At 38.2% G+C, this 21,310-nt stretch overlaps 1 protein-coding gene and 1 long non-coding RNA gene across 2 annotated transcripts in view; both read left to right on the top strand.

Moving 5' to 3' along the window:
* Nucleotides 1–21,310, top strand: part of LOC134657018 (uncharacterized) — a 324,919-nt gene that overhangs the window by 155,879 nt on the left and 147,730 nt on the right. The gene's annotated exons all lie outside the window — the stretch shown is intronic.
* The window catches only part of LOC134656993 (optomotor-blind protein), a 140,273-nt gene that overhangs the window by 41,443 nt on the left and 77,520 nt on the right, over nt 1–21,310 (top strand). Inside the window, exons 2-4 of the mRNA XM_063512558.1 lie at nt 580–693; nt 2,117–2,230; nt 3,221–3,374. Coding sequence (XP_063368628.1) covers nt 580–693; nt 2,117–2,230; nt 3,221–3,374 — 382 coding nt within the window. The remainder of the gene's footprint in view (nt 1–579; nt 694–2,116; nt 2,231–3,220; nt 3,375–21,310) is intronic.

The raw sequence follows: 21,310 nt of genomic DNA, 5'->3' as shown, positions 1-21,310 counted from the left end.
GTAGCAATTAATATCGCGTAAGCAAGAGTAAGTGGCATAACCTTGTGCCTTGTGCAACGCCCGATGACATGACAGATTGCACTCTCGCACGCTTGTACCGCAGAAAGCAGTTGGTTTTGCATTTACACGAGACAGTTTACATAGCTGATGCTTCTTGGGCATGTTTTTCAAGTTTCTGTGTCGTTTGAAGGTTATAGACACTTGACTAGCCTATCAAACGCTTTCAACTGCATGCATTTTCGTTTTGAAATATAAAATTCAAATGTGGCGCGATACTGATAAATAAATAATAGACCAAAACTAAATTAAAAGTCCGGTATACGTATTTACCTACAAATTAAGGCTTCTTCCTTTATTTGCAATATCACACATCACTCAGAAATGAATCAACGAGCAACAAGGCACTTTTTTTAATATCGTGTATTAAGTAAGTGTATATTGTGTAATTAGATTAAGTGTGTATTTACAGCAGAAGTAAATTTTGAATCAATGTTCACGTAGGAACTTCTTTATTCCCAATATTTAACCAATACATTGGTTCAAAACATCGATTCTACAGGGACCATTTCCAATTTACAGACAAATGTTCCCTCAAATGAAGTTCCGCGTATCCGGATTGGACGCGAAGGCCAAATACATCCTCCTGTTGGACATCGTCGCCGCTGACGACTACAGATATAAGTTCCACAACAGGTAGCTTGCCTGGTCATCCATTGCCTGTACCATCACGACTTCACCCCGCCCACCAAACAACGCCACCGAGAACCTGGCGTTGCTACACCAGATTCTCGGAGCCATTTGACATTCACGTCGATTAAAGACTTACAAACACTTTCTTAGCTTAGCTTCTGGTCCCCACGCTACACTTAATCACCGTTCTTTAATTGCGGACAAACTATTTGATACGAAGCACGCTTAATTTTAAGGGCAACGACATGTCGGACAAGTGTACGATCCAAATCGCCCGACGATTAAGGATTCAACTCGCATCAGATGGGTAATATCATTAAAATATCTTTGTCTCAAACACCGCGGCGGTGGAGTAAAAAGCGAACCGGCCGACACCAGAGGTGAGAAATACCGACGCGACTCGTTGTGTTCTACTAAATTATATCGAAATTGGAACTAAATGCGGCGACAATCTGGTCGGGAGATCTCGTTAGGAAAAAAATAGAGAGCAACCTTCCGGGTCAGCTACGTGAGGATGCAACTGCGGACGTGTACCGAAGCGCCGGAGATCGATAATTATCGTAAATGATCGTGTACATTGTTTAATTCCCGATGACAAGAGGCGATAAGAACGACTCGTCCGCTTTACGTCAGTCCGATCGACGGCCGGTATCAAAACCGCCGACACGCGGGTTTGGCAAGTCGAGATTTGGCCGATAAACTCAGATTTAATATTCGTTAATTAATACGACCCGGGCATTCCGGCCGAATATGCGACTGTGATTCAGCCGTAAACCGATATCGAAGCCGACAAAAGCCTCCAGCTGCCTAACTCTGCTAATACGGTCATAAATTACTCAAAATCTGTGAGGCTCATCGATTAACTCGCCATTACCATCGGGCCGTTCGTTTCCGAACTCCGTTCGATATGTCAGGGGACAAGTTTTTTGCTAGACGGTGTTTGGAAGGCGTGTTTTGAGTTACTGGGTTTTCGTTTAACACCGCATTTACTCACGTCTGGTGGTCACGATGTTGCACGACGGCATAAAATCGCACAATGGGCGCGTACCTCGCCATTTTTGGTCGTCTGTGGCGGAAACACGGCCTTTTTGTCTGTAGCGAATACTCGGTGACACCTCATTGCGCCGCGCCGCTGATTAGACCTCGCATTGATTCGTGAAAACTCCAAATATAGGACGAATTGCGCTTTGTTCTTCACCTTTAAACCTTCTCAGCTTAACTAGAGCGCAAACCATATAGGATACTCGGTTACAATGCAGCGTAATTAGGACGGGTGAGACCATAAGCTAAGGCAGTCGTTTCTCGCCACTAAAAGGACGTAAAAAGTGAAACTAGTCCGGCGGCATGTCACACAATCGACGTGATGTCAAATCGTTGTCGCAAAGAACGAGTCCCAATCCATGTTTTTCTCTCGTATTGCTTGCAGACGTATGTTTCCTGCCTACAAAGTTCGCGTTTCTGGTCTTGATAAAAAAGCAAAGTACATTTTGCTAATGGACATCGTAGCTGCCGACGATTGCAGATACAAATTCCACAACAGGTATAAATAAACTGAAGGAATTAAATTAAAATAAGAGTTTACTGGTAGCGATTGTGTCGGGCGCCGCTTAACGGTCGGTAGCTGATCTTATTTTAATGTAATTCGTAATATTGAAAACAAAAGGCAAGAAGCATGCGTATTTATGTACTGATGTGAACGGATAGGGGATCTGCGCTTTGCTAAACATTATGTCCCTTTCCTTAGCCCGCGGCTTCGAGGGAGAACCTTCCAAAATCGCTCATTGATTCTTAAACAAGGTAGCCCATTAAGCCAAAGGAAGTTCGCGCTTGAAGCGCACCCCAATTCTGACCCTTATCTTCTTAAGAATTACTCTCCATTCAGTAATTTGCTGCTTCGCACCGCAAACTTGCTTTGGTTTTGTACATTTTTTGTTCCGCAGATCTCTTTTCACTCACATTAGGTTTCATGCATTGTTTATTGTTATACCATTATACTAGTTAGTTGCTTTTTTATTGCCATTTAATAACCGCATTATGGGGCACATTCTTATAGAGCACATTGCGTGTCAATTATGCAGTTTTTTTTTTCATTAATAAAATAAAAACTTGTCCATGCATGCGGTGTTGGCCGTTTTTTCGCACGTCTCGATTTTCATGCTTCAATACATGCATAGAATTAACGTTAGCTTTTAATTTAGTTGAAATGTAAACTATAATTATAACCGACCACCTGTCTTGAGCATGCTCATAAATATGTAGTCCCCTCATAAAGTATTTAATTAAAACAACTTGTTTAATCGCGTTTAGAAATCAGTCAGTTTTACATTAAGTATCAAAAGCTGTCCTAGTTTAAAATTTCTGCGCCCTTATTCATAAACGTCTTAAACACGTACCTTAATAACCTTAATTTCATTTGTCTCTTCCTATTGCTTTGGCATTGAATTCCCTCAATCATACTTCATAAATAAGGGGGGTTATCTCTCCTTCACTAACTAAGGGGGTTCTGTATCTTCTCTCTCTGTTCCCGGAGCCGATGGATGGTCGCCGGCAAGGCGGACCCCGAGATGCCGAAGAGGATGTACATCCACCCGGACTCGCCGTCAACGGGCGAGCAGTGGATGCAGAAAGTGGTCTCCTTCCACAAGCTGAAGTTGACCAACAACATTAGTGACAAACACGGATTCGTGAGTACCGATTTTTCTTAGAGGTTTTGGTGTTGGTGATATTCTTTTTAGCAGTCGAATGTTTATAAAAAATATTTAATATTTTTGGTTAAGGCAAAGATAAAAATACTTCTGAATTTGATATGAAAATTAAGGAAGTCGATACAGATGGGCATCTAAGCTTAATAGAGCTGCAAAACGATAGCGTAGTCCAATTCCAACTTAAGAGATGAAAAGTCTACGAATTGTGTTCACTCATGTGTTTGTAGAGCCCTGTTCCCGCCAGATTATCCGAAATGCCTGTTTATACCTATAAACTAAACACATCATCTTATTAATTTCCCCGGTATGTCTCTTCAGGACACTCCGGCCACTCTAAATTCCCTAAAACCTCGGAAAAAAGATATTTAATGTTGTCTGCCAAGGAAAAATGTTCACGCACCGTTCTGGCGCCAATCAAAGAGTAAAAATAAAAATACGGACGAATTGATAACCTCCTCCTTTTTTGAAATCGGTTAAAAATATATCGGATATGACAGATCGAACATAAAGTCACGTGATCATACATTATTAAAACCGATTGCCGTATTCCATACTCGTAAACGATTCTCACTTATTTAAGCGATGTAACGATAAGGTTGAAGATGAATTAAGGTTATCTTAGTGTAGATTTTTATCTTTGCCTGTACTTCAATCATGTGGTCCATGTATTCCACAACCCATAAAGATTACGCCGACGCCAAAACCCCCGCTTTTGTATTGTGTAACGCATTGTCATTACTGTTCCGAACGACAAAACCTCGAGATTCCAAATAATGGGGCTCATGTCAAAACTGCAAAAAACGTCCCAAAAAGTAGCAGTCGGAGCAAAAAGTTTATAATGTGGGTGATATTATAATTAAAAAGAGGTTCGTGGGTAGGACCCCTGTCGACGGCCAGCGGGGGAGCATTGTGCCTTTTACGGTTATTATGGGTATTTACTTTGGGTACCCATCAACTCGAGTCTTTACTCCAATGCCGATAGATCGGCGCTTTCAACGGCGCCGTTACAAATTGGGAGTTTTAGACTACTACTTTTAATCTGTTTTTTTGTTTATGTTGAAGTTTATCGTATGTTGAGGGTGCCAATACAATGAAAAAAATAATTTGAACGTCACGACAATAACTTATATTACATAATATATTTTTGATAAGACACTGTTTTGTTAGAGACGGTTACGGACCTTTCGGGAGTCCTTTTGAGCTGAACAAACGATACGGTCCACTCTGTTAAGTTTGCAAAACCGATCTCCTTGAATGTTCTCCAAGTACATTCTGAAGTCCAACACAAAATCTCGAGCACGTACGCCCGTAATTAAAGTCCAAAAACTTAATTAGAAGTCCGCGGCCCACCCGAGGACTCATGCCGATTGGCTATAACGAAAAAACGCAAAGCTAAGCTTCGATCTCAAAAACGCTACTGAAGAAAGCGGCCCTTTAAACATAATACACTTGAGCGCATTTACACGACCGCGATCCAATCATAGATAAGGCGATTGTTTTTTACTTTTTTCCGATGCGCGTTTGTTTCTTTTTTATTCCTTTCGTGTCAGGTCTTTTGTCTTTGACGAGGGGTAATTGAAATAACGACGTCGCCGCGAGGTATGCGTAGAATTTTGACAACAGCTGACTTGGTACAGGCCGATGAGTTTTTGTTTTAAAATTCAGTGGGTTATTAATTTTTATGTCTTCCGATAGCTTTAACTATGATGTGGTGATAGCAGATGTTTCTTGGCTATGCAAGTTTAATTACTGCATTTGATGCTATTTGCACAATAGTCCTAATTATACAATAACAGAGACATTAATAATAGTTTTAGGTAATCGTTTTTGTGAAAATCGTACCTACTTTGATTGCCTCCCTAACTTTTTTACGTATTTGCAGCGTTGCCAATGAATCTTTATGCATATGAAATCAATATCAGTATCATATTTATCAAAAAAAAAACGATTAAAAAGCAAGACAAAATTAAGTGTAAAAACCCACATCATAGACGTTTTTTTAAACGACTGTCGACTATTTATATAATAGACGTACCGTGACAATGTGTGATAACGATAAATACCCTAGCCTAGCGGCGACGAATAGCTGTATCTAACGATTAAAGTATTCGTTTTGATTACTTAATCAAGCCCTTTGAATAATTGATATGACTTGAGCTCTATTAGTACGTCAAGTTGCGTAACCTTCTGTTTTGTTTTTGTCTGCGTTTTGTAAGTACATACATATATAGGTAACTACATATGTTGTAGGAATTTTCAATACAAATGGAAGGATGAACTCGTGTCGATTTAAACACTCCCTTCGGTCGTGTTTCAATTTATCGCCACTCGTTGCGAATTTCCTACTTTTCGCACGTGTATCGTAATGTACTATTACAGTACATATGGCGCAAATTTCTCTCAAGTAAAAAAACTCAAGTTTAATAAAGATTAAAATTTCATTGGAGGTCATTTGTACTAGTATTTATGACATTGTACCCCAAGTGGGATAAGAGAAACAGTGCTAGTGCTACTTATTAAACTAAATAAATCGTTATTTCTTTGCTGACCTTTTCCTTATAACTTAAGTATTTACACACGACGCACGACGGGACAGATTTCGCTTTTAACTAATCTACCTGTGTTTTAGCAAAGTGTAGGTAGTTCAAGAAAATATAAAATGATGAGAGTCAGAAAACAAGAGTATAAATCAACCTTTTTAGTTTAATTTTACAACGCGCATAAAATCGGCATCTAATTAGGGCCCAATGCAGAAACTATAAAAAGCTGTCAATCCCAAATCAATCTGTGGTTTAGAGACTTTTGAGTTTAATTACCGGGTCTATACCAACCTCACCCCTTAAGTGTCGCCACTTGTTAATGAATAAATTTATTCTGGAAATGGTTCTAGAGGGTCAGTAAAACATTTACATTGACTCATATAGTGGCATGAAAATGGCTATACATATATATTTGGAGATGTAAAAAGTTCCCAATGTCAGGGTTAAGATTTGGAGGTCTTGAGAGTCTCTATGTGTCAAAAATAGTGTCAGCTTATTTGTGACAATTGTGACCAGCAAAAATATCGTTGTCGCGTGTTTCGTGCATGACATACTCGCATAATTTAGATTTCTTAATGTCAAAGTAGAATTAAAAATTTATAGGTACTCGCCCATTCCTCTTTAGTAAGAAAAAAAAAAGAAAACGACAGTGGCCTTTTCCAAACTATAGGTATCTAGCCAGACTAGGGTTTGCACGACTGATCCGAAATGTATGGGAAGATCCGCGGATCCGGATCCAGATCCGGATAATTTCATACATTCCGGATCCGGATTGCAAACCCTAAGTCAGACCCCATCTGGTGTGTATAGACCCGGCTTAGTATTTACAGCGGCGCAGGAGTTTATGGACGTGTTAATGGCGGACCGGCGTGTCTGTCGCCAAAGCGTTTATTAGCGTCGGTGTGGACTCGCGTTTATTAGCGGCGGTGTGGGCTCGCCTTTATGCGGCTGTAAATTTTACGTTTGCCTTTGTTTATACTGCGGTTCTCGTTGAAACTACGTTGCTTATATCTTAACTTGTGTATATTTTGGCCTTGTTTGCTATATTGTTTTAGATTTCTTTTGTTTATTCGAAAGAGAAGTACATTCGAGTTCATAAGTATGTATATGTCGCAGTCGGATTGTATAATCCGCCGTATTACATTACGGCTAGCCGTTTTACAAAACAGGGGCGTTTTGAAATGCGGCGGTTCGACGATTAGCCGGATTGAATGCGGCTGAATGAAAATCCGCCGGAATGTATTCGGCGCCATACGTTATTCAACACGGCTAGCCGTAATGTAATACAGCGAGTCATTAGCCGCCGCTTTGACAGTTTTTAGTTCCCATTTTTAACACTCGTGGCGCTGCCTGACATAACAACAACAAACTATGAAAAACGCTAGGGTGTCCATCAAATCTGGAGTTCGTCGGACTGTTTCTTTTCAAAAAACATTTCCTTCGCAACTTAACTAGACGGAGCCCCGAAGCGGGGCTCCTATTTCTGATCGGTTTGCCCTTCGGGCATCAGAAGCTACCTAACGAACCTAACCTACCTACCTACTGATTTAGTGAGACGTCCGTGAAAACATTACACTTTGGAGAAAAAAGCGTAGGTAGGTAAGTAGGTTAGGTTCGTTAGGTAGCTTCAGATGCCCGAAGGGCAAACCGCCCAGAAATAGGAGCCCCGCGAAGCGGGGCTCCGTCTATTTAAGTTGTGAAGGAAATGTTTTGGAAAAGAAACACATGTAGTGCGGTGGGACCATGGTAAAAATAAATTAAATTGCAAACATTGTTAAACTCCGGTTACGTAGGCGACCGAAAGAACTGGTCACTCTACAATCTAAATAGTAGATACGATGCAGCTAAACGTAGGCCGCCTTATTGAAGAACGTATCGCAATGACAATCCGGCTAATCGTCGAACCGCCGCATTTCAAAACGCCCCTGTTTTGTAAAACGGCTAGCCGTAATGTAATACGGCGGATTATACAATCCGACTGCGACATATACATTTCTTCACCTTAGTCTTAGTCCATTGCAATAAGGTAAAAAAACCGGCCAAGTGCGAGTCGGACTCGCGTTCCAAGGGTTCCGTCCATTAAGTCCGACTCACGCTTGACTGCACATTTCTAATAGGTTTTCCTGTCATCTATAGGTAAATATGTAACTATTTTGTGTATTTTTTTTTCAAAATTTTAGACCAATTAATTCCCGAGATAAAGGGGGGCGAATGGTCGGACAGACAGACAGACGCACGAGTGAATATAAGGGTTCCGTTTTTTACTTTTGAGTTACGGAACCCTAAAAATTTAGGTATACATAGGTATTTATGAACTCGACTGTACTTACACGAATATTAATGCAAATGCTTTAATGTAAAGATACTTCAAGCATTATAATTTTATGCAGATCCAATAATACATACGTAAGTAAGTCTTGGCAAGTCACAAAGTATGAAAGTGCCACCATAAACGTCAAATTCCTATGAAAACATAACGTTCACGTGGCGTTTGACACTGCATTGGCGAAAATTAAATTCTCTTAGAAGCCTTAGACGAAGTGGCATTGAAAACTTCTATTCATAACAAAAATAGTTCGCGAAAACAGTTCAAGGACTTTAAAATCCATTCCTACTCAACATGAACTCAAAAAAGCTTTTCTAAACTTTTTCTGTTCGAGAAATATGGGTCCCAATTATAAAGACATCAAAATGTTTAGTATCAATTACGAATAAAGAGGTACGGACAAGCATGAAATCCTATTGAGGGGAGGCGAACCAGTACTAATCGGACGGTTTACCAAAACATCTTGAGTTGGGGGCCTTCTGAATGCGGTGGGCTTACGTTGCCTCCGAGTCTAACAGCTATATAGAATAGAATAGAATATAATTTATTCGTAAGCACAGACAATACATAATATGAAAGAAAACACAAAATAAGATTAAAGTGCCACGAAATGGCCTCATCTTCCATCTTCCAGCGCTGGTCTTCCGATGAGACCATCAAGTGAGAAGAATCATGGAGGGTAACAGACAAGAAGAAAAAAACATCAAATAACGTACAATGAACAAATAGTAAAATAAAAGTAACACAGATATCGCCGCTATACTTACTCAACCTCGTATCTGTAACACTTATTTGATGACAAAAACACCCGTATTCCGAATGAAAGAAAAGCGACATTTCCATCAAATGATTGTTGCAGATATGAGGTTGATTAAGTATAGCTACGATATTCGAACTTTAAGATACGTCAAATATTTGATATCGAAACGATATGGATTGGATATGTCAGTGTCAAACAAGTGTCAAAAGTGACGTTTTTGTTTGAAGAAACGTCGAATATTTGGCGTATCTTAAAGTTCGTATATGGCTGTACGGCATTCCACAAAAAGGTCTACTTTGTCAGGGACGTGACAATGGTGACACGTATGGCAGCTACGTCAATAACCTGGAGAAATATGTATTATGTTATGTACCATTGAATTTAAAGCTAAGCTTATTTATCGCTTAATTCATGAAAGTATACATAGCGGACTTAATACCAGAAGGCATTCTGTCTGTACCAGTCAACCATGGGCTAAACCGAATTGAGTTGGTGCAGGAGTCATAATTCGGTTACAATAAAATATAGTTATCTAATGTAGCAGGAACACTTTAAAACGTTGTTCTAATAAAAGGAAATTGCGGTGAGGACACACCTTTTGCCATATCGCTCCGCCGACGTACTTTTTCAAAGAATTTTCAATTTCACGAAACTAGTAAGCGGTGTAAGCATACATTTTAAACGTCAGAGACGGCGAGAGCTTTAATTGTGAAGGGCTAATCCGAGGCCTGATTCCGAACAATTCCTACAGAGCTATTGTTCATCAGAATACAGCTGCGGCAAAAACTTCTTGTGTATGTGTGTTGGGCCTGAACTGTAGGTATAGACGGGCACTAGAGTGACTTCAACGCACACAACTACAAATTCATACATTGTAAATATACCGAAATTTTGAAATTAGTATGTCAAAGGACTGCCTCATTTCAAACATACTTAGTCAGAGAAAATCATACTGTCTTTGTCTTACACTAGTACTAGCACATAAAATAAAAGGATAAGTATAGTTTTTTTTTGTTTTTATTTACTTACTGGCAATTTGGTTTGACCAACTATAAGTATTATTTTTTCGTACAGATAGCAAGTTGAACGGGCAAGTGCAAGATTAACCAAAAAGGTGGTTAACTTGTATGCAAAGATACGTTTTAGTTAAGTCCGTTTATTTTAAGTATGTTTTAGTGAGAGCGTTTAAGGAAGTAAGTGTTCATCTCAATAATATATGTACCTAACAATGTAAGCTATTATCCTGTCGCATATATACTTCTGTTGTTTCTCCAATAAATAGAAAAAAAAAACGTTCCTTCAAAGGTTTTTTTTAGCTGAATATCGTGCGCTTAAGTCACATTCACTCATTCATTCATTTAATACATTTTTCTCCAATATGCTCGGAAATGTTCACCTTATTGTAACAAAAATAGTACGGGAAGTTCTACGTTATTGTCAAACACTAATTTAAAAAAATCAAACTATCGCTGTCCTGTTCTAGCGGACGGGAATGAAAAAAACACTACAGTAATAACTTATTACTGTAGTGTTTTTTACTTTTTAAAAATAAAAAACGCAAACAGCCAATTATTATAGCCGCGAGCCGCGTCTACACGACCCGATCAGCTATCATTTCAAGCTATAGGATAGAGTGAGATAGTAAGATAAACGACCTTACTTGTCTCGTTCTTACAAGACCGTTGTGCTCGTGTATGATCGTGAGAATACTGCTTAATAAAATCAAAGATTATTTTTATATTTTTTTAAGGATCTCATCCGTGTACATAAAGTTTATATAGTTTGTCAAAGGACTTTCTCATTTCAAACATAGACAGAGAGAATCATACTATATTTGTCTTACACTAGTACTAGCACCCAAAAGAAAAGGATGGGTATAGTTTTCCTGGTTCTTACTGACTGACAAATTGGTTTGACTAACTATATTGCACAATTATATTGAATGAACGAATATTGAATGGTACTGAATGGCAGAATAAGTTTGTGCCCTAAACTTTTAAAAAATAATTTTAGAGGGAAATTGTTTTTGACATTTTTGATGTGAAGGTTCGATTTGAGTGATGCTTTATTTACCTTATTTCCTCGCATGTTTGGAGAAAAGCACTATATATGCCTCGGCAGGAATAGCAATTCGTGGATTCGTCTTCTTTGTCGGACTCCGCTTCGCGTCGTCCGACAAAATCGAAACTCATCCACGAATTGCCCTTTCCCGGCCTCTGCAATAATGTACTATTGCGTACTGTGTTTGTAATCATTCGTCTCAACCTTAACTCTCTCCTGCCGATACCTAATGTCCTGTAAATGAATGATTTTATCTTTATCAGCGTAGATAAGTAAGACTAACTGTATCGCTTTAGTATAGTGCAACTGAAAGTTTTGAAGTGAAATCTTCTTTAGCGGCGCTGTGCACTTTTTGAGGTGGGGAAAAAATGTTAAACTCGAGACAGCGTAAGACGATCACGTGACCGTAAGACGGACACGTGACCTGATCGAAAAACTGTTACTTACAATAATGTCATTGTGTTTTTCTTTATTGATTTAAATGCCATCTAGTGAGTTTCGCTCTAACTGGTATTAATATAACTAGAGTACTAACAGTGATGTGCTTAGGGGTTTCAAGTAATTAGTAATTAACGCTAACGCTAGATGGCGTTAACCTCAATTATACATAGTGCATTTTGCATTAGTCATTGAGTTTTCACTTCTGCCGGCACTCCTTGAGTGCAACCCGTTGTTTTTTTAATTTTAAATTAAGGCATAGGTTATTCTTATTACTGCACTTAAGAGTCGGTCTAACTTTGCACCGACTTCGTAATTTTTGACTAGTAACATTATTGATGGCATAGCCACATTTCGTCATGCAGAGTTCGTTTATGACCCTGACGACATTTGTGTGACGCCTTTTCGACATTTGTATGACACTATGTCGACATTTGTATGCCACAATCGACATCTGTACGGTCAAAATAGCCGTACAAATGTCGCCAACAATATCTTTTGGCGAAATTTCTTACACCATATAACTAATTCAATTATTTATTTTACTATATATTTTAACACTATTTGCAATTATTATTATGAAATACACATTTTTATTTCGACTGTGTACCAACATATGAAGCGTCCATACAAATGTCATTGTATTCGTATCAAAATATATCGAAAGAGAATATTACCTGTTTTTACATAAATAAAACTGTTTCCGCGTGCATACTTAATGGTGTGATAGACGCCAACTAACCGCACTATTGCGTCGTAAGGTAAATCTAATCGTTATTCAATAGACAAAGAAGATTTTGGGGGGTATCTTTAAGTAATAACAAAGCAAGTGCCGCGCGGGACAACGATAAAAAGGCTTCCCTTGTTTTATTAAATAAAGCATTAAATTATCGAAATGATTAAATAAATTCTCTAAAAAATGCTCTTTATAAAAATATAAAGCTTTTAATAATACGTTGCCTACATCCAAAGTTATGATTTTTTTTATTGGGCTATGCCGCCACTGGGACACGCGAAAAACGGCAAATTTCGCCGTTTTTGGACCTTCAACTGCGATTTTGTCAGAAACAAATAATGTTTAAGGTACAGTTGTACATTATTTTTAATGTTTATAATACACTGAATGAAAATATATACATATCTAGTCTTTAAGTCTTATGGACTTCGAGTTTTAGCCATGGGACAGCAAAAAATGCCTATTTGAAAATTGACCCATGTACCTATTTCACAATTCGCAATACCTAAACGAAAACAAAAACAAACTTCTGTCGAACTTTTTGTAAAATATCACTTGGCAAACAATATCTTTAACTCGTAATAGGCTGCTTCCAAACTTTTTTCAGGGGCTTCAAATTACTTTCTATTTACGCCGATATTTGGCAACTACGCATTTCGAAATGTTTTTACAAATTATTAATGTTTTGACAAATTATCATGAGAAGACCGGACTAATCCCAAAATAAGGCCGTAAGTACCCTCTGGGTTGGAAGGTCAGATGGCGGTCGCTTTCGTAAAAGCTAGTGCCTTCGCCAACTCTTGGGATTAGTTGTCTAGGGGTCTAGGCTCCCATGAGCCGTGGGAAAATGCCGGGACAACGCGAGGAAGATGATGATGAGTAAAAGTAGGTGGAATAAGATAAAAATAGGTTCTTCTTTTTTAAACTATTTTAAGCTAAGCGTCCTTCCAAAGCACCACTCTAAAACTTCAAGACGCCATCACGCATATAAATATACCAAAAGTTGGTACTTTAGCTGTGTTTCTAGTTTCTAGACATTACGTGTATAAAAAAGGTACTTTGGTTGTCTAAAGTACACTTAGGTGTGGTGGGCATTAAATATTAGGCAGTTTGGTGAAGTGAGCGCAGTTTCGAAATGTTTTATTCCCAGATTGAATCACCAACTTAAAAATTGACACATTATACTGACTATTTCATGTTTTTACAAAGACGTCATAATTAATAATTATATGAAATAAATTTTGTGAATAACAAAGACAGACCCCAGCTTAGTTAGCTATTAGACCAATTCGGTACTATATTGACATCAGAATGGTATTTGTATTGTATACTTGGTCAAGCAGATCTTGTCAGTGGAAAAAGGCGGCAAATTTGAAAAATCGCGGGTTAGCATAGCAACACTACGTTTGAATTGTTCGAAAATCGCGTGTCATTTATAACTTATCTGTGGAACTGTTTTGTTTACATTTCATCGTTGTTCGATGTACATTGCTGGTTTTGGATTGTTTTCTAGGGATACCATACTTTAGTTTGCGTTACATTGCTACTGAAATATTCAGCCTGACAGACTATGGGTATCAATATCATGTTATAGATGGTCAACCAAATCTTGTCAGTAAAAAAAGGCGCGAAATTTTCTATGGGACGATATCCCTTTGCGCCTACATTTTTCAAATTTGCCGCCTTTTTCTACTGTCAAGATCTGGTTGACCAAGTATATTTAATTATCGCGCGTCTCGTCCGCGGCAGTAAGAGCGAGATGCACAATAACATGATTCAAATAGTATCAGTATACGTTCGAATTGACATGAAAATATGTTGAAATTTGCCAAGACACAAATTCGGTCGCGCCAACGGTCGGCTAGATACAAAGCAACTCAACCGGTGCGCTTACCCGAGCAAGAAAGGGCATATGCCTCGTAATTTATATACAGTTATTGATCAAAAGATGTCCTTTTGAAGCCACCGGAGCGGGCAGGGTCGGTGGGGTGATAAAATCTCGTAAGTGTCTCCGAAGGGGTAATTATTGACTGGTGCGGTTCACAGGAGAGAATAGGGCCCTTGTCGTTCATTGGGCATTGGATTCTGATTTGCTGAAGGGTGTCTGGAGGTTTTGAGATTTCGATATTAAGAAATGACGTCCAGTTTAGCTTGGTTAGTAGAGCTCTATTGATAGTAACTGACACTGTCGTAGGTGAAATCCTGAAAGGGCCCGAAAGGCATGTGCTATCAAATGACACTCCTTCTAGTAAGTATACTATTTAATTCGGTGCAAAGTTAGCTTAGGACGCTTAGGTCCACTTGCACCATTCCACTAACCCCGGTTAGCAATACCTGACGGGGCAGGTAGTGCTCTATGAGCAGAGAGGTGTCCGGGGCGCGAGTGTGTGGGGTCCCACAGGTGTCTGTCCTGGGTCCTCCTGTGGAACCTCGGTTACGACTGGGTGATCCGGGGGTCGCAGTTTCCACGCATGGTCACCGTGCAATTTGACGTTGAGTTGTTAACGGTTTAACCGCTTAACCCGGGTTAGTGGGATGGTGAAAGTGGGCCTTAGACATCTAATAATTATTTCTATCACCTGCGCAATACGGTTGCTAACCGATTTTTTTAAACTTTTTTTGCAAAAGCCAGAAGCTCGCAAAAGCCCAATCCTTTAACACAAAAACTGATAACAACACCAGACAATGGGGACTTTGTCGGCAAAGGCTCTATCCCAAGTTGGGTAAGTTAATCCTTTTTACGTACTTGACTGCTTGCTTTGTACTTCTACTGAGGCACCTAAACTGTAAAAAAGCGGCCAAGTGCGAGTCGGACTCGCCCATGAAGGGTTCCGTATTTAGGCGATTTATGACGTATAAAAAAAACTACTTATTAGATCTCGTTCAAACCAATTTTCGGTGGAAGTTTACATGGTAATGTACATCATATATTTTTTTTAGTTTTATCATTCTCTTATTTTAGAAGTTACAGGGGGGGGGGACACATTTTACAACTTTGGAAGTGTCTCTCGCGCAAACTATTCAGTTTAGAAAAAAATGATATTAGAAACCTCAATATCATTTTTGAAGACCTATCCATAGATACCCCACACGTATGGGTTTGATGAAAAAAAAAATTTTGAGTTTCAGTTCGAAGTATGGGGAACCCCAAAAATGTATTGTTTTTTTTCTATTTTTGTGTGAAAATCTTAATGCTGTTCACAGAATACATCTACTTACCAAGTTTCAACAGTATAGTTCTTATAGTTTCGGAGAAAAGTGGCTGTGACATACGGACGGACAGACAGACGGACAGACGGACAGACAGACAGACAGACATGACGAATCTATAAGGGTTCCGTTTTTTTTCATTTGGCTACGGAACCCTAAAAAAGTTAAAAGGCCTAACGGGCCTTTTGCTTGACTTGTTAATTTTTAGTGATGATAAAAAAAGTTGCAATGAGAGCGTTTTCACAATGCCTGATTCGATATCGGATGTCTGACACGACCACAAAGAAGTAAAACATTAAAAAACGCATTTTTATGTTTATTTATTAATTAAAAAATTTAACTAACCTATCAAATAAGTCTGCATGCTTGCTTACTGCTAATATATGTATTGTTAATGTATAGTTATGAATTGTTGTCTTTTAAGTGAAATTTTGTAATTTCTTTAGACAATAAATACTCTTTAAACCGAAACTTTCTTGAGACATATTTTAAACTGTTTAGACGACAACGACACTAAAAATTCAAGTGAGTGAAACGGGGTCCCGTTGTTTCCCATAAAGTTTTAAGTCATAATGTATTGTTTGTCATATTATCATTAGTCATAAAACTGAAACCGTTTACATTTCAGGATTTTCGTTAGGTTATTATAGATAGGTTAGGTTAGGTTAGGTTTGTTTTATGGCAATCCTGAAAAGTGAAGCGTTTCTGAACCAAATGAATTATGACTAACGAAAATGCAGGCAAACAATACATTATGGCTTAAAACTATTTGGGAAACAATAGAGACCCGAGTGAAACCGTTGACGTCTAAACAGTTTATTTATTCATTGTTTAAATGTTTATTGATAAAAGAAAAAGGACTTAATGTCATAGGGCACTCGACCAGCTGCTTCTCCAATCATTCGACGTCCGATATTAGATCGGACAATGTGAAAAGACTCTTAAATCGTTGTAAAACGAAAGAATTTGCGTCTTAACAATAATTGTTGCTATAACTAGTTCTTATGAGGAACCTACATTATTATAAAGTACAAAGTATCAATTAGTTTCACCTGACGTACGATCAACATCAAAAGTAAGTGATCACATACTTTTGAACGCGATCGGTAGAGTATATCTCTATTTGGAAAATAATTCCACAGGGGCTACCGCGAAAACCGAAATTCGCAAATTGCGGCGATCTTTCTCTTTTACTCCAATGAAAGCGTAATTAGAGTGACAGAGACAGATGCCCGCAATTTGTGAACTTCCATTTTCGCGATTATACCCCAGGGTAGCAGATACTTTGGAAAATTGAAACGTTATTTCATCCGCTATTATTGATGCTGACTGTACAAATACCTCCTGACTTCTTGTTAAATTATTTCTAGTTCACATTTTACAAATTATTAAACATTCTTACCCTATACTAAAAGGCTACTAACTAGGTGTAATAAGCTCAATAAATCGCCAATATTCTGGTCGCGCTTACAACTTAACTAACTAGGGCCAAACACTTACTCGTAATCATAAAAATATTTGATAAAAAGCGGCCAAGTGCGAGTCGGACTCGCCCATGAAGGGTTCCGTATTTAGGGGATTTATGACGTATTAAAAAAAAACTACTTACTAGATCTCGTTCAAACCAATTTTTGGTGGAAGTTTGCATGGTAATGTACATCATATATTTTTTTTAGTTTTATCATTCTCTTATTTTAGAAGTTACAGGGGGGGGACACACATTTTACCACTTTGGAAGTGTCTCTCGCGCAAACTATTCAGTTTAGAAAAAATGATATTAGAAACCTCAATATCATTTTTAAAGACCTATCCATAGATACCCCACACGTATGGGTTTGACGACAAATTTTTTTTGAGTTTCAGTTCTAAGTATGGGGAATCCCCAAAATTTATTGTTTTTTTTTTATTTTTTTTTGTGTGAAAATCTTAATGCGGTTCACAGAATACATCTACTTACCAAGTTTCAACAGTATAGTTCTTATAGTTTCGGAGAAAAGTGGCTGTGACAAACGGACGGACAGGTAGACGGACAGACGGACAGACGGACAGACAGACAGACATGACGAATCCTCAATCTGTCAGCTCCCAGTGGCTCATATTTGAACCAGAACGCTTATGGGTGACGTCATATCGTGGGGATTCGACAGGTTAAGGGTTCCGTTTTTTGCCATTTGGCTACGGAACCCTAAAAACCGCCGTCAAAAACCAATCCACATGACCTACATAGCTCCTAACACTTACCTATCGTAGAACGGAACACATAAAAAGGAATAACACGTGAAACCATTAGTTTGGCACCCCTGCTTAATAATAGGCGATTTGCCCCCCTTCTATATACAAATAACCAGTTTAACGCGGAGCTCCGTACTTTTAAGAACTGCGAAGGAGTGTTATGGAAATCAGGGGTTGGAATAAGCTGGTTCGTTTTATAGATGCGTGTCTTCAAGCCATCTTGGTGCGTTCCTCCTAGCGCCACTTTCGGACCATTTTTATTGTCACACACCGGCAGTTTCAGCAGTGGGAAGTAAGTTACCAGTGATGGGTTTATAGGCTCTTAGGGCAAAATAAAAGCTTTCAAGTGGCTCAAGTTTACTTTATTTACGTTTTGAGTGGAAAAGTTTTACGCGTGAAAATGGGATATCCATAAATGCTTGTACTTTTTAACCGACGAAAAAAACGGAGGAGGTTCTCAAGTCGACGCGTATTTTGTTTTTTTCGTTTCAAATTTCGCTTCACAAAATATCTCATCAATAATTTAATTAATGATTTTCCTCATAAAGTTATGAAATGAATTGCAATCAATTACCATATTTCTGGCAAATAAGATAATCATCGCGTCGTAAAAACAATAGGCATTATATTAAGTTAGTTCATATCGGCCATCAAAATAGTTACCGAGAAGGCAAAAATACCGAAGTATTTAATAGACACATCAAACCTAGAAGTTTCTGACGTAGACCATAAAGTGGTATCATTATTGGGCGCGTTTCGTTTCTTTCCGAATTCGAATTTTCTTGTTCCATTTTTGAATGGTGCTGAACTAGAAGCGTAGACATAAAAAAACAGACATGCATTGTCGATTTGCCATGATTACTTGAGAAAAATGGCGTTAAAATTAACTTGTGTATGTATTATATGAATATGGCTTTTTTTTATAACATCTGAATAATTATTCATCTTATAATACTTCAATGTTATAAAATATTTTAATTTGTGTTATGTTACGGCCACTGGAGGGCTTGGTTACGTTTTCTTTATTTATTTTATTTATTTATAAATTTAAATCTTTACTAAATACTATTATTTCAGTTTACATATCAATCATCATAGGTATCGTAATATCACCTAAAAGTCCAAATGACCTTAAATAATATATGTTCGTTCAGGTGTCTTTTATTTGAATTTTGTAGTTCTAAGGCAAAATATGTCTAAAAATGGAAGAAAAAACCAAAAAAAACATTGGTAAAATTACCTACCTTTTCAAATTCTGGACCATAGTTGCAAGTTGCAATATTGGTGGCTGGTTTTATGGTAGGTAGTAAAAAATGTACCACAATTGTTTATATAGTAAATCCATAACATTACGTCGTTGGCTTTCTCCGGAACTGGTGCGAGCACGCCGCTCGTTTGCATACATTTGGAGGTTATACCTGGAGTGTTGTTTTTCCAATTTTCTGGCCAAAATGGCGGCAGTTAGGGCCGGTGCGACACGCGTGCCACGCACGCGAGGGTGCCGGATTTCGAATTTGGAATTATCCAAGATGGCCGTGTCAGCTGCCAGTGCGTGGTCTTTTCGTAGGTTTTTACCGTTTTCTTAGTTTGAAATTCGATTTATAAGCATTAGAGCCGGCTATCGTTCTGTTAAGCGTTAAGTACCTACACAGTTTTGTTTATTTTAATTTTTGGTGATTAAATAACTGTAATTTTTTTTGAAGTGAAATCTTCTTTAGCGGCGCTGTGCATTTTTTGAAGTGGGGAAAAAATGATAAACTCGAGACAGCGTAAGGCGTAAGGCGTTCACCAAAGAACTTTAGTCATTAACGTATCATAATCAGGTCAATTATTTAAAACTGGACTTTTATATTAAGCAATAAAGCTCAATGTTCTAATCTTGTACGGGCTGAAATACGAGGATCTCACAGTTACATTCTAACTTTATATCACTCAAATATGATTCAATAAAGCTACATCTTGATGAAATCGCTAATAAAAGTGAACTCTAGTACTGGTGAATAAAACTCAAAATATCATGAGTATCATGACCAAATATATTCAGATGCGAGGTCTGGAAGGTAACTTTACAATCTCTATTCGAATTTTAAACAATTAACGCTACAAATTTGAATTTCGATTTTTAAACAAGCTCACTGACTGACCAGCAATTTCGGAACTAAAGTTTTTCAATAGAAAGGAGGATGGGGCAATTACACATAGTGCTGCAGACATTTTGGACTAGTCATTGAGTTTTCACTTCTGTCGGCACTCCCGGAGTGCCCCGTGGAACCCGTTGTTTTTTAATCAGCCGCCGTATGGACACAGTTATCCACATTTTATGGTTGACTATTGATACTATTGATAGTAATACGTACATTATTTTATCACGCTGTCACGTCCTTAATCATATACGAACAGTGTTAGCTGAATTAAGCTGCATTTTCAGAATTTCTCTTCATGATCCTTACAATATTTTACCTATACACAGTTTTATTCTATTATTTTTTTCTACAAACCCTAATTCGTCTCTGGCTCGGCGTAGTAATAATAATGTTAATATACTGCCATTTCGACACTCTTACTAACTTCAGGTGTCGACCGTCGCCCGACACGCCACTACCCCACACTAACTACTTTCCTAAATGTTCACACTGCCTTATAACTAACTACCTCTTTATTCGATAATAAACTTTAGTGAGACATATTTTAAACTGTTTAACGAGCACTCGAGCCTGAGGAAGGACCCCCGAAGGGCCCGAAACATGTCGCCAAGAGAGACTTAAAATTCAAGTGAGTGAAACTGTTGTCGTCTAAACAGTTTACCTATTTATTTGTAAGAATATTTGAAGGTCTATAGCTAGCTAAATAATTTTATATTATCATCGTTACAAAAAATATCAGTCGGTATTGAAACTGACTGAACTTGAAGCTAGATCAATAGGCCTTAACTTAAAAACCGAGTCAAACATGAGTACAGTCACAGTCAGCAAGGCGTTAACGAATTTTCATGTTGTATTTCACAACGGGCTATAAAACCGAAAGCTTCAAACAAAATTACAAAAAAAGTTGCCTTAAAAGATATCTGTGTATAGTCTAAATAACTGACTGTAAATTTTGAATAATTTTACGGTTTAGACTCACTTGTTTTAAGCCACCGCCACACCGCCGTGAACGCTGCTCGCACTGTTAGTGCTTGAGAAAGGAGACCTAGGCTCTCCGAAACATGTCGCGCGAGTGACTTACAACAAGTGAGTCTAAACCGTAAAATTATTCAATGTTAGTATGTCTCACAACAGTTTAAATTCGATGACTGTAAATTGTTTGAACACGAGGAAACATAAAGTGTCGAATTTAAAAAATCGCCCTCGGACATGTTTAAATAACCCTACAATAAAAGCACTTACACATGGCCACTCAAGTTCCATTGATTAACGGAAATCGGACCGGATCAAACAGTGCCAAGTGCAAAACTCAAATATTTGCGCGCAAACAGGCCAGTGAAATAGCATAAGTATCGTTTGACACTTTGTCGGGGGCCGAGCAAATACGGTAAATGGATTAGCGGTGTTGCCATTGTTTTTGTACAAAAAAGGTTAAATCTATGTACACAGGTATACGTAAACTTGTCGT

Source organism: Cydia amplana, chromosome 19 (genome assembly GCF_948474715.1).
Source record: "Cydia amplana chromosome 19, ilCydAmpl1.1, whole genome shotgun sequence".
Lineage (NCBI taxonomy): Eukaryota > Metazoa > Arthropoda > Insecta > Lepidoptera > Tortricidae > Cydia > Cydia amplana.
Note: the sequence above shows the minus strand (reverse complement) of the source record. Positions and strands in the feature narration are given on the sequence as shown.